The 12819-nt window shown below is 43.2% G+C and overlaps 1 protein-coding gene across 1 annotated transcript in view; it reads right to left on the bottom strand.

Moving 5' to 3' along the window:
- Positions 1–4032, bottom strand: part of MIER3 (MIER family member 3) — a 29448-nt gene extending 25416 nt beyond the window's left edge. The window contains exons 1-2 of the mRNA XM_027520037.1: positions 3912–4032; positions 2421–2445 (exon numbers count right to left, since the gene is read on the bottom strand). Of these exons, the coding sequence (XP_027375838.1) occupies positions 2421–2445; positions 3912–3920 (34 nt within the window). The 5' untranslated portion in view covers positions 3921–4032. The remainder of the gene's footprint in view (positions 1–2420; positions 2446–3911) is intronic.
- Between the last annotated feature and the right edge of the window lie 8787 nt (positions 4033–12819).

The following is a 12819-nucleotide window of genomic DNA, read 5'->3' as shown; positions in this document are numbered from 1 at the left end:
AAAAGAGATGGCAATGAATGATTTTTAATGGCAATTCTGAAGTCAACAGGATACCCCTGAAAACCAAGTGGAGAAATGAATACTATCTATAATTCCAAGAGAATAAGTTCAAATTTATGAAAACCAGAGTTTTCTTCATTTGTTTTACTCTAATATGTAATTCAACTAGACCAATGACTCTCAGAGGGGAAAGAAAAGCAGCAGCAGAATCTCAAGAGTAGAGAAAGGGAGAATTGGAAGGAAGCATATTCAACACAAAAAAGTTTGATGTGTTTTTACTCAACCTTTAGTATGTTAAAACTTCAAACACTGAAGGACATTGAGATCATTACCAAAGCACTGAACTAGACCAAAGATTTTTCAAAATCAGTGACAATTCAATGTTTCTGGCTCTGAGTTCAGAGAACTCTAGTCGTTAGTCCCGAAAATAATAATTTCTCTAAAATGTTTTTAGGAGGTGTGCATTATGATGTTATTTTTCACACACTGAAAGATTTTAACCTGCTGATTTAAAAAATCTATTGACATATAGGTGGTTTAAGTTAATTTTAGAGAAAGATGAATACTTCTTAAACAGCAGAAAAGCAGAACATCAACCAGTACGAATTTTCTTTTTTGGAGAAATTCCTGGATACCTTTGGGGTATGCCAAAGTGTAAGGTAGGAAATGTGAAGTGAAGTCACTCAGTTGTGTCTGACTCTTTGAGATCCCATGGACTGTGGCCTACCAGGCTCCTCCATCCATGGGATTTTCCAGGCAAGGGTACTGGAGTAGTTTGCCATTTCCTTCTTTTCTACCTCTTTGACGGCTGAGCTCTACTCTCTTCCTAATCCACATCGCTTGGCTCACTTCAAGGTTTCCCCTTGAGGAAAGCATTCATTCAATAAGGGCCAGAAATGGAAGGGCCTCAGAGTCTACTCTTGGCCCTGTCCCTGGCTTTCTGGGACCTGAGGTCAGTCATTTAAACTTTCTGGGCCTGGGTCCAGTTTTTCATTTGTAAAATATATAGGGTTGGCTTAGATGACCTCTAGTCTCTTCTGGTTCTAAAATTCTCTTAAAAATTGGCTAATTGATTAAAAATAAGTTATAAGTTTGTTTAAACTCCAAAAATCACACCGTCTCTTGCTTTTTATTTAGATTGCAACTTCTTAAACACAGTGATGCAAAATGGAAAACTTCTATTATCATCCAGATGTTTGGCATTTTGTACATAAATATTCTTTCCCTGAAATCAGTTCTAACAAAGAAATGTCTGTCTCAAAATTAAACAAACTTAAAAACAATTTAAAAGTAAAGACTATTTTCAAAAGCTATTTTCAAAATAGCCACAAATTTCTTCTATTTGGTGTTAATTGTTTTATACCTTAAATGATAATCAAATGAGACCTTGAAGACTGACTAAATACACAGAGTAATATGCAAGGAAAATGGTCTGTTCACTGTAAGGCAACATGTGGTAACTGAAGACTTGAGAGCCCATCCGGACTCTGCTATTAACTAAGTAACTCTCAGCAGAGTTATTTAAGTCTCCTCCAGTGTAAAATAAGGGGGTTGAACTAGTTTAGAGGCACTTTTCTTGGAGACTATGAGGGAAAAGAGGCAGCCAAAAAGGGGCTGGAAAGGGAATGAAAAACTGAAACAAAGCTCCTTACATTTTAGCACATGAGGAAAGGTCTCTACCATGGGATAGGTTTCAGGGGTTCCACAAACCCCAAATTATATGCAGAGTTCTGTAAACAGAGTCCCTTGCTTTCATCAGATCCCGACAGGGGCTTCTGACACCAAAACAGTTGAGAAACACAGTCCTAGATGGTCTGATGTTGTCTCACCTCAAAAATTCTGTATGACCAACCTCAGAAAGTATGTGTTTCTTTTAATTAGGCCAGCTTTACCTAACTATCAGTTTTCAATTTAACACAATCTACAGGCATTTCTCAATTTTGAAAAATGTATGAGACAAAATAAGGGGAGATGGGGGAGAAGTGATTAATATCAATATAAGCAACCCCAAAGTCCTGACAAATTAGAGAGACGAATTGTCAAAGAAATTAAAATCTAAACTGCTGAAGTTGGAGGAAAGTTTGGGATAGATGTGGGATTAATTGTTTCAGGCTTGGAGAAAAATTAAAAACAGGGTATGTGAGAATTAGATATATTACTTTAAAAGAACATGTCAGTTAGCAGCTTTGTAACAAAGTATTTTTTTCAACATGCAAGGAAAGAGAGAGAGGAATTATGAGACAGAATAGTTGTTCCTTCCTCAAACAACTTAATTACCAAAAAGAACACAGAAAGCTCTTAAAAACAAATGATGAAAAATTCGCAAAACAAATTTTTGTTGAAAGAACTGAGCAATAGATCTTTGGGACCCCATCACCACCCGCTGAGGCCCACTGAAAAGGTAAGAGAACAGAACAAACCTGGGCTCGAACTTCCAAAAGAAGCCTAGGAGAGAAAAGAAAACGTGCGGTTAGATCGCGAAGCCAGGGGAAGAGGCAGCGCCGGCAACAGGGCGCAGAGGAGGCGGAGCTCAGCGCTCCTCCGCAGCTGCCAAAAGTGCAAGACGTAGCTTCGCTCCACTCGCTCCTGGCCCCCTTCGGGCCCCTCTTGGCTGCCTCGCCTTCCTCCCCGAGTCCCCAGTGTACAAACTCGCAGACCCGGGACGAAGCCCGGTGTCTAACAGGCAACTCCAAGCCGCCCCTTGGAGCTCAGCAAGTTACAAAGCAGAGAAGCAGAACCCAGAACAGTCGGCTCGCAGCATCAGTCCCCCATATCCTAGCATTTCAGTAGTCCCCCGAATCCCACCGGCTCTCCACGGCCCCCAAACAACACCTCGCAAGGCAACACCCTTTCCTGGAAGGGACTCGCCCCCTGCATCGAGTCCACCCCCTTGGGGCCCGGTAGCCCCAACTCCGGGGCTGTCCTCTATCCCCGAGCGTAGGCCAGCTCGAAACCGGACACTGGCCCCCAAACCAAGAGCGTAAGCCCCCCATCCTCTCTCCCGCGTCTAGAGATGCGGATCCGCAGTCCCAGAGACAGTGGTATCCTCCCGGAGTATTTAGTCGCTCCCCGAGCCCAAGAGCGAGCTCCTCGACCTAGGGGGCTCCTGCCAAGGGGCTTCTGCTGCGCCACCCGCCCCCCATCCTCCCGCCCCAGCTCACTAGTCCCGGGGGACACGTCCAGGGCAGCTCCGCTCGCCCTGCCGACCCCCTTAAACGGAACGAAAGTGGGGCTACCGAGAGCCCGTGGAGAGAGCGTCGAGGGTCTTGGTCCTCCCCGTTTACCCCCAGGGGCTCCCGCACCTCCAGGGCTGCGGGGCGGGGAATCTTGCCTCTACCGAAGCCCAGCGGCCGCGCATCCCGCTCGCCTCCGCGCCGGAGCAAAGTGGAGCGTGAGACTCCTTCAGCCCGCAGCCCGGACCCAAAGGGCCGGGGGCACAAAACACTCCTCCCGCAGGGCAGTGGCGCAGCCCGCTCCCCGCTTTGCGATCCGGCCGCGGAGCGGGGGGGGGGGGGGAGGGAGGGCTCGGCCGGTTTCCACCCACCCCGGCCCCGGGAGGCGGCGCGGAGGCTCCAGCGGCCCGCGCAAGCTGCTCGGCGGCACGGCACGGCGGCGTCCCCCGACCGGGGCTCGCTGCCGCCGGCCGCCGCCTCCGGTCCGACCCCGTCGCCGGCCGGGTCGGGGCCGGAGCCGCCGCGGCCTAGTCCCGGAGGGAGACCGCTCCCGCGCCCGCTCCCGCCCCCCGGCCGGCCCCGCCGCCGCCCGTCGCCGCCTTGCGGCCCCACAACGCCACGCCGCCCCCCGCAGGGCCCTGGGAAAGGCTTGGGATCCCCCAAGCTGGCTTGGGGGCCGCGGGAGACCGCCGGGCGCCCGTTCCAGCCCGGCCGCTCCTGCCCGGTTTCCCTGCTCACCTCCGCCATATTGGTACCTTTAGGGCGAACGAGCAGCGCCGAGCCCAGTCCCCGGATGGGGCGCCTGAGCCAATCGCAGCAGCCGCCGCCGCCGCCGCCGCCGCCGCGGTCCGCCCGGCACCCGCCCGGCGGCGGAGGCGGCTCGGCCCCTTATAGGGCAGGGCGGCCCGCGACACCCCCAGCCCGCTCGCAAGCCCACCCCGCCCGGCGCCCCTTGCCGCGCCCCGCGCCCGCTGCGGGCGCCTCGACCCGCACCAGCGCTCACCCGCCCTTCCCCTCTCGGCTGGAGTAAAGTTCCTGCCGAATTGGAGGCAGACGGGGGACGGATGGAAACGCTGGCGCGGGACAGACTCACGTCCAGTCAGTCGAGGCCCAAGAGCCGGTCGGGGCGTCTGCGGACCGACTGACAGACCCTCCGGTCTGGGTGGGCGTGGGGGAGATGAGCAAGAGACTTGCAGGGACAACTCGACAGACTTCCCTAAGTAAGGAGAGAGGAGGTGATCGACGGCCGAGAGGAAGCCCTGTGGAAGGTGGACTGAAATTAATGGATTGATTGATGGACGTGAATAAGCCCAGAAAGAGAGGACAGCGACCAGGCATTTTGCGGTTTCCCCTAAGAGACCTGCAGAAATGGGAAGAGCTGATCAGCGTACACGGTGATCAGTGGAATAAACGGTGGAAGAGGTCATTTGCCAAACAGACTCTGGAAGATAGGGCAATAGGGCAAAGAAGTGATGGTGAATAGACTTCCACGATTCAGAGAAGAGGCTTATAAAATAAAAACTGTGCACGCGCGAAAAAAACAGAACAGTACTAGAGGTTGTTAATCACCAAATAGGTTGATTTGGGGATAGGGTTAATCCCGGACCGCCCCCCCCGCAACAGGAATGACCCAGAGGTACACACTCCCTAGACCTGGGGAAGGGCAGAAATAGTCAGTCTATCAAGAGTCCTGAGCCCAGTCTTATGAACTCGACCTCCCACTTCCGTCCCAAAAGTTCAAACACTTGCTTAGGGTCAAATGGGAAGCTAGACCTGTGGGCACGTGGGTGGGTTAAGGATGGAAGACAAGGTTTAAGAGGTGTGCCTTCTCCTAAGCATACCTTATAGCAGTTTGGTCTTCATTGGGATGCCTAAGTAACTCCTGGTAGGTCAGTTTTCACGCAGAACAACTTTGAGCAAAGTACGCAAAAATACTCACCAGCTACTGGATGGTAGCCCACAAAGGTAAATCTTGCAAGAAGTTTGAGCCCACATTCCTAGTCGGTTTGGCACACAGTTCACTTGGCACACAGTTCACTTGGCACACAGTTCACTTGGCACACAGTTGTCTTGACGCAGGAGACAGAAATAATGATATGTATGGAAACCAAAGTAAAAAAAAGATGATAATGTGGAAAAGAGAAGTCAACTGTAAGATCCTGGATAAGTGAGATGCAAACACAGAGAAGTATGGCAGGACCCTATGAAGGCTTGGACAAGAGTGTAATCTCTGACATCAGGGCCTTTCTAATCAACTTTTGCTGAAACACTAATATGAAAATATAGAGTTGAGGTTATCTGCTGTAATCTCACAAATTGAGAGACTTTTTAGAAGCTTCAACTTTCCATTTTTTTTTTTTGTCCAAACATGAAAGATCTAGGTTGTAATCTGGGGTTGCCTTCGATTCTCCCTTCCATTGCTGGAAAATAGATTACAGATAGGAGTGGAGAGGGTTACTTCCAACATTTTTAAGCAAGGCATCTCAAAATTAGAGTTATTCCACTGGTAAAAGTTATTTACTTATAGAAGTTTTAGGAGAAAAGTCACTTCAACCATTTCAAAACATCATAAAGACATGGAAAATTACACTTTCCCTACTGTGAAAGATATGGTTCGACCTTTTGTCCAGTCAAATAACTCAAAAACATCTGAACTTTGAAACCAGAGGGCTTGGCACACATTGTATGTTCTGTCCTCAATGAGGCGTTTAGGGTTTTCAAAGTAAAAAATGGCTTGAAATTAAGTGCAAGTGATTAACTTTAGAAATGTGGCGATGAGCACATCCCATGGACAGAGCCATTAAACAGTGCCCTGAGCTTTTGACCACAGGCCGAGCCACCATAGAATGGGGCTAAGATAGAGTCATGAAGTATCTCCAACAGCCTGCCTTGTCATACTTAACAATAAGAAGAAACGTTTTCTTCGTAGCAAAATGTGGCCCATCCAAACTATAAATCTGGCCTTAGGTTCCATTTTGCTATGTCTGTGAAATATACAGACTCACACACTTGCATAAACTTAGTAGTGTCTGCAGATTCTCTTTTTATTAAATTGTGAAGATTTTTGGTAGACACTTGTAATTTTGACTGCTTATATTCTCTTTATACTAGTACATAATTTATGTAGCCTATGTCCAAGGTATTAAATAAGGATTCATAGAAAGATAAGTGAAGTTAAATTAATTTGAAGTTTAAAGAAACAGAGCCACTTTCCACTCCTAATCCCCAGAGAAAAAGTTTACCACCAGTCTTACATAACATATTCCTTTTATGATAAAGTATGTAAAGTCTATTTGTACATGGATCTTTCATTCTTTTTGATGACATGACTTCCAGGAGTCAGTACAGATAAAAATTCCCCTTGTTCTAGACAGTTGAAATAAAAAATTACTTTTTATTGTTGTCATTATTATACTGTCACTACACAACAGATAGCATATAGAAAGTAAGTCCTATACTGGATGCTGGGAACTATGGGATCACCGCAAAAGTCCTTGCAAAGCTTATAGTTTAACTGAGTAATTTTTATATGTGGTAGATGGGAACTAGAGCAAGGAAAACTCAAACCTGAAACCAGGGTATTTCCTAAGGAGAACCAAAATGTAATAGAGCCTCCAGCCATATTTAGAAATGAAATAAATCAAGAAAAGACTATAAATGTGTGGTCTGAGATGTCTTACAATAAATACATACAATAAAATAAGAAAATGTAAATACTGTATAAAAAATGAGGACCAGTGAAAATAATTAGCCTAGATTAGATGAACATTCAGAGAAGAAGTTAGAACAAGAATATATGCAAGAAATGAGGTGTGACTTGCAACATGAGAGTTAAGCCATGAATTTGGCTTAGAACTTTCTGGAGTCAAAGCAAAAACATAAATACAATAAGTTGCTTGTCCTTGAGATTCTTATTGTCCTTGAGAAGAAATGTACAAATTCTTCCATGGAAACAAAGCTTTTCAGAACCTTTAACGAAATGCCTTGCCTGAGCTACATAGCAATGTAAAGGGAAATACCCTCTTCCAGATCCCCAAAGGGTACTAGTGGGGTTTACAACACTGTTTCTTGTAGTGACCATCCGTGAAAGTTGAGGGGACCCTATAAATGTATGACCTACTGAAAGCAGTTTTAATAGGGCCACGGTAATGCAATACAAATATTTAGCTTTCCACAGACTCCATCTATTAATAACCCAAGAGAAAATAATAGACTATCCAAACTTAAAGTCTCAATCTCAAGTGCCTATGCTAGTCAGGCAGGCGCAATGAATGAGTGAAGCTGAATACTGTGAAGACTAAAGTAGGGACAGCAGCAAACCCGGAGGAGGTAACCCTGCCCGAACAGAGCAGCAAGCAGCTAACTCAGTCTCAGCAGACTGGCTTCTGCCTTGTGAGAATGTGGGCCCAGTGTTCACAGGTGCTCTAAAACAGCTGGAAAACTGATTATGTGAATCTTCTGATTTTTAAATTTTATCAACTAATTTAAAAACCGTCCAACACAATGTAGGACAAATAAATGTTAAATAAATCATGTGAACTGTGAGCTTCCAGTTTGCAGACTTTTAGACTATCTCTTAACCTTACCTCTTAAGATGGCTTTGGATAAGATTAATACCAACAATTCAGGTCTCTATTACATCAGACTTCTTGCATTTTTCTAAATATATCCATTTATCATGTGTGAAACTCAAATATTTTTTGATGGATAGATAGAATGAATGACTACTCTCTGAGAAAGCTAATTGATTGTAGTAAGCTTTGCCTAAACAAAGATTGCGAACAGAAGGGAGATGGTCTATGTAGTAATTAAAAAAAAGAAAACAGCTTTCACAGAGATGAAAAAGAGAGAATGAATCCTCAGTTCACTACAAAGCAAAAGGAACCTGGTCCACTGACAGGAGAATCTACCGGACCCATGAGTCAAGGCTGTGCTTAGAACAAGAAGATGTTTTCAGGCTAACATCGTTTTGTAAGGCAACCCAATTGTGAGATCTTATAACTCAGTATTGTCCCTTAAGGGACATTCTCAAAAGAATTTTGAAGAACTGTATCCCTTTTCACATATCCAAAAGTGTTAGTCTCTCAGTCATGTCCAACTCTTTGCCACCTGATGGACTGTAGCCCACTAAGCTCCTCTGTCCATGGGGATTTGCTAGGCAACAACACTGGAGCGGGTTGCCATTCCCTTTTCCAGGGGCACCTTTCTGACCCAGAGACCAAACCAGATATCCAAGTTGACATCTAATTTTTTCATTATAAATTTAAACAGTTGCGGGCTTCCTTGGTCATCCAGTGGTAAAGAATCTGCCTACCATTGCAGGAGACGTGAGCTCCGTCCCTGGTGTGGGAAAAGCCCACAGGCCGTGGAGCAGCTAAGCCTGTGCACCACTCCTGAGCATACACTCCAGGGCCCGCGCCACACCTACTGAGTCCACATGCTGAGCTTACTGAAGCCCACATGCCCTGGAGTCCGTGCTTCACAACAGGAGAAGCCTCTTGTTCACAGAATGAGAAGCCCACATACCGCAACTAGAGAGTAGCCCAATCGCTGCTGCTGCTGCTGCTAAGTCACTGCTAAGTCGCTTCAGTTGTGTCCGACTCTGTGCGACCCCACGGACAGCAGCCCACCAGGCTCCGCCATCCCTGGGATTCTCCAGGCAAGAACACTGGAGTGGGTTACCATTTCCTTCTCCAATGCATGAAAATGAAAAGTGAAAGTGAAGTTGCTCAGTCATGACCCCATGTACTGCAGCCCACCAGGCTCCTCTGTCCATGGATTTTCCAGGCAAGAGTACTGGACTGGGGTGCCATCGCCTTCTCCGAGCCCACTCGCTGCAACTAGAGAAAAGCCTGAACAGAAACAGACACAGCACAGCTATTAATAAACAAAATTATTCAAAAATTTCAATAGTTGCAAAGGATATTCTTTCCAACGTATTGTAATGGTAGTCATTTAAAAACAAAGCTATTATATAACACTATAAAATGTATGCAGTAGAATTTAAACACCATAGTAATTTTATATCTCCATCATTCTGTAAAAAAAGAACCTAATTCTTCTTTAACAATAGGAGATTTCACATGATTTTTCTTTCTCCTTCAACTCATATTCTCATTCTATTTCCTCCAAAAATTCTATTACAGTGTAGTATGCTTTATGCCTAAAAGTCTGTTGTGATCTGTAGTATCCTTCTCTGCCACAAAAATATCTCTATAAGTCAACACTCAAAATTAAGTAACTTTCCTCTAGATTATCAATACAACTATTATTAATTCACAATTGATCAAAACAATATGAATGTATTATAAATTTTGATTAAATTTTATTGAACAAAAATACAAATTATCTTGGAAATCAATATCTTAATGAGTTGAACCTTAAAAAAAATTTAGTTCATGTACCTATGGATAAGTATTTCTTAATGCTAGAATGAGAATAAATTTAAGAACAATTGCATTCTTTTTATTTGTGTAGAAGCAAGCTCTGAGAACCCATATTTATACAATAAGAAGATAGAATGGAAGAGTTTTATTAAGCCATCACTCAGTTCTTTGAACTTTTTAGTAACAGAGCATGCAATGATCTAGCAAACATTTGTAATGCTCTTACACTGATATTTTGATTGTCTCCAGTTTTAATGAAAACAAAGAATTAAAAGCTACTTGACTTACAAAAGCATTTGTTTCCTAGCCCTTACAGTCCTGCACTATACTCACTTTAATTTTGATGAACACAAGAAAAGACTTTGCCAAGATTTATCAAATGACCCTTAATTGTAACAGTTTTATTGATTTTTTTTCCACTTAGGAGCATCTGTTTAACCTAACACACTCAGAAAAGGGAGGTAAAATGGAAATATTCTTAATTCTAACACTTTCTTCTGAATACAGTATTTTAAATAAAACTTATTTATTTTTATTGTGTTATGTGTTTTAAATATATTTTTGTTAAAAACCTTAGAGCTGTGAACTTAGCCCTTTCAGTTTGTGGAATATATCTTCCACATACCCAACTAGCAAAGACTGTCTTCTTTGTCAAAACAAAGTTCCAGGTCAGACTTGCTTTCTTTCAGAAAAAGCCTGCCTTCCTTTTTCAATCCTAATGAGCATGTTAAATCTTATCTTGAAGCATGTTACAAAACCACAAAGAAATAAATTATAAACCATGTATGATAAGATACATTATCGTACCACCAAAAGGAGGCAATTCAAAATTAAAATGATGTAAGATCTAATAGAGTTAATTTATTCAGTTTATAAGTTTAAAAAAAGACTAATCAATAAGCAGTTCCTCATTACTAAGGTTGTTATCATTCAGTATGGTGGTTTAGTTGCTAAGTCGTATCCAACTCTTGCCTCCCCATGGACAGAGGAGCTGGACAGGGGACAGTCCATGGGATTCTCCAGGCAAGAATACTGGAGTGGGTTGCCATCAATGTAATGCGTAGCTAAAATGGATAAGTTATTTCTATTACAAGGAATATGATAAAAGGCACAATATTCCTTTGGCAAACATGTGTACATGTATGTACTGAACCTTAGTATTTGCTTTGGGAATAAAAAAGAATTATCAGTAAAAAAAATCAGAAACACTTCATTAATTTCATTTGTGTTCAAAATTTCTTATGTATTTGATAACAGAGAAAGGTATATGTTGCTAAAAATAATCAGTCCAGAAGTTAGCCTTTCATTTTGTTTTTAATAGGAAATGGAAAAACATTATAAGATGAAACCATACAAGGATTTTTACCTGTAGCTTTTATCTAGTGTTCATAGAAATGTGGAGGTCTCTGAAAACATTTGGTTCCTCTCAAAACATGGCCTACAGATAGGCATTGAGATTAATTTAATATACTTGCTTAAATAGTTTTTAATATTTCCTGCTAATTCTTTATTTTGCTCTTTCCAGAACTCTCCTTCAAGAGCAATGCATTCCTTGACAGTGGTCAAGAGAGAAAAGAAAGTCATTACATAAAAATTATTTTCCCCCTCATTACGTACACTCCACAACATAAGTCTGATGTCAGAAAATTCCAACAAGGGCCAAAGCACTCCATTCCTCATGCCACACTTCATATTTTACTGAAATTATATAAGACAGGGAGATTTAATATGTATTAAAAATGGTCTAAAAGTTTATTATGTTTCCTTTATTTAATGCAGATTTCTTCTTAAACCTTATTTACTCTGCTGTTGTTGTTCAGTCACTGAGTTGTGTCCAGCTCTTTGCAACCCCATGGACTACAGCATGCCAGATTTCCCTGTCCATCGCTGTCTCCCAGAGTTTGCTCAAATTCATGTCCATTGTGTTGATGATGTCATCCAACCATCTCTTCCTCTATTGCCCCCTTCTCTTCCTGCCTTCAATCTTTCCCAGCATCAGGGTCTTTTCCAGTGAGTTGGCTTTTAGCATCAGGTGGCCAAAGTGTTGGAGTTTCAGCTTCAGCATCAGTCCTTCTAATGAATATTCTGGGTTAATTTTCTTTAGGATTGACTGGTTTGATCTCCTTGCAGTCCAAGAGACTCTCAAGAGTCTTCTCCAGCATCACAATTTGAAAGCATCAGTTCTTCAGTGCTCAGCCTTCTTTATGGTCCAACTTTTCCATCTGTACATGACTACTGGGAAACCGTAGCTTTGACTATAGGGACCTTTGTCAGCAAAGTGAAATCTCTGCTTTTTCATACGCTATCTAGGTTTGTCGTAGCTTTCCTTCCAAACAGCGTCTTTTAATTTCATGACTACAATAGGGGGCGCTAGTGGTAAAGAACCTGCCTGCCAATGCAGGAGATACAAAAGACGCGGGTTCGATCTCTGGGTCAGGAAGATCCCCTGGAGTAGGAAATGGCAACCCACTCCAGTACAGTACTCTTGCCTGGAGAATCCCATAGACAGAGAAGCCTGATGGGCTACAGTCCATAGGGTCACAAAGAGTTGGACAGGACTGAAGCGACCAAGCACAGCACAATATTTAATGAAGGTATATACATTCTAAAGACATAATGCTATTGTACACTTAATAGAAAATGAGACTGAAAACAAACAAACGGCAACAACAAAACCTAACCCTGTTAATTAAAGACACACACTGACGAGGAATCTTGGGGCTGATTTGGAGCTAAATATCATTTAATCAGTAACATGCTCCTTCATTATACACATCATGTTCAGAGGACTCATCATCACTCTTTATGAAATATGAAATTAGAAAGTATACCAAGTGGCTCCAACTGTGAATTATTCTAAGATTTAAAACAAAGGAAATTAATCCATGAATTGGTTATATAGGTCATGATTTGACGAGATGCCAAACAGAGGACTGTGAAGCAATCCATAAATTTTCAAAAGCAGAAAGTGCTACCACTTCTGAGCTGGAGACACAAAAGGAAGAGTCAATGTTCCCAAAGCCCAGAGGCCAATCACTGGGAGAAACTGGCGTTATTGTATGCTTGACCAGCTACAGTGGAAGATACAGCTATGCTGAGGACATCACCAGGGGCAGTGAGAAGGACAAACACTCTGGCTTTTCTCTTCCCCTTCCAATTTCCAACCAGTGCCTCCCATTACCTGAACTTGGGAAAAAGTTCAGGTAATGGGGAAAAGCCAGCTGACCCAGGAGCTCGGGAATTGTAGCCTACCAAAGTTG

This window comes from Bos indicus x Bos taurus, chromosome 20 (assembly GCF_003369695.1).
Source record: "Bos indicus x Bos taurus breed Angus x Brahman F1 hybrid chromosome 20, Bos_hybrid_MaternalHap_v2.0, whole genome shotgun sequence".
NCBI classification, from domain to species: Eukaryota; Metazoa; Chordata; class Mammalia; order Artiodactyla; family Bovidae; genus Bos; species Bos indicus x Bos taurus.
Note: the sequence above shows the minus strand (reverse complement) of the source record. Positions and strands in the feature narration are given on the sequence as shown.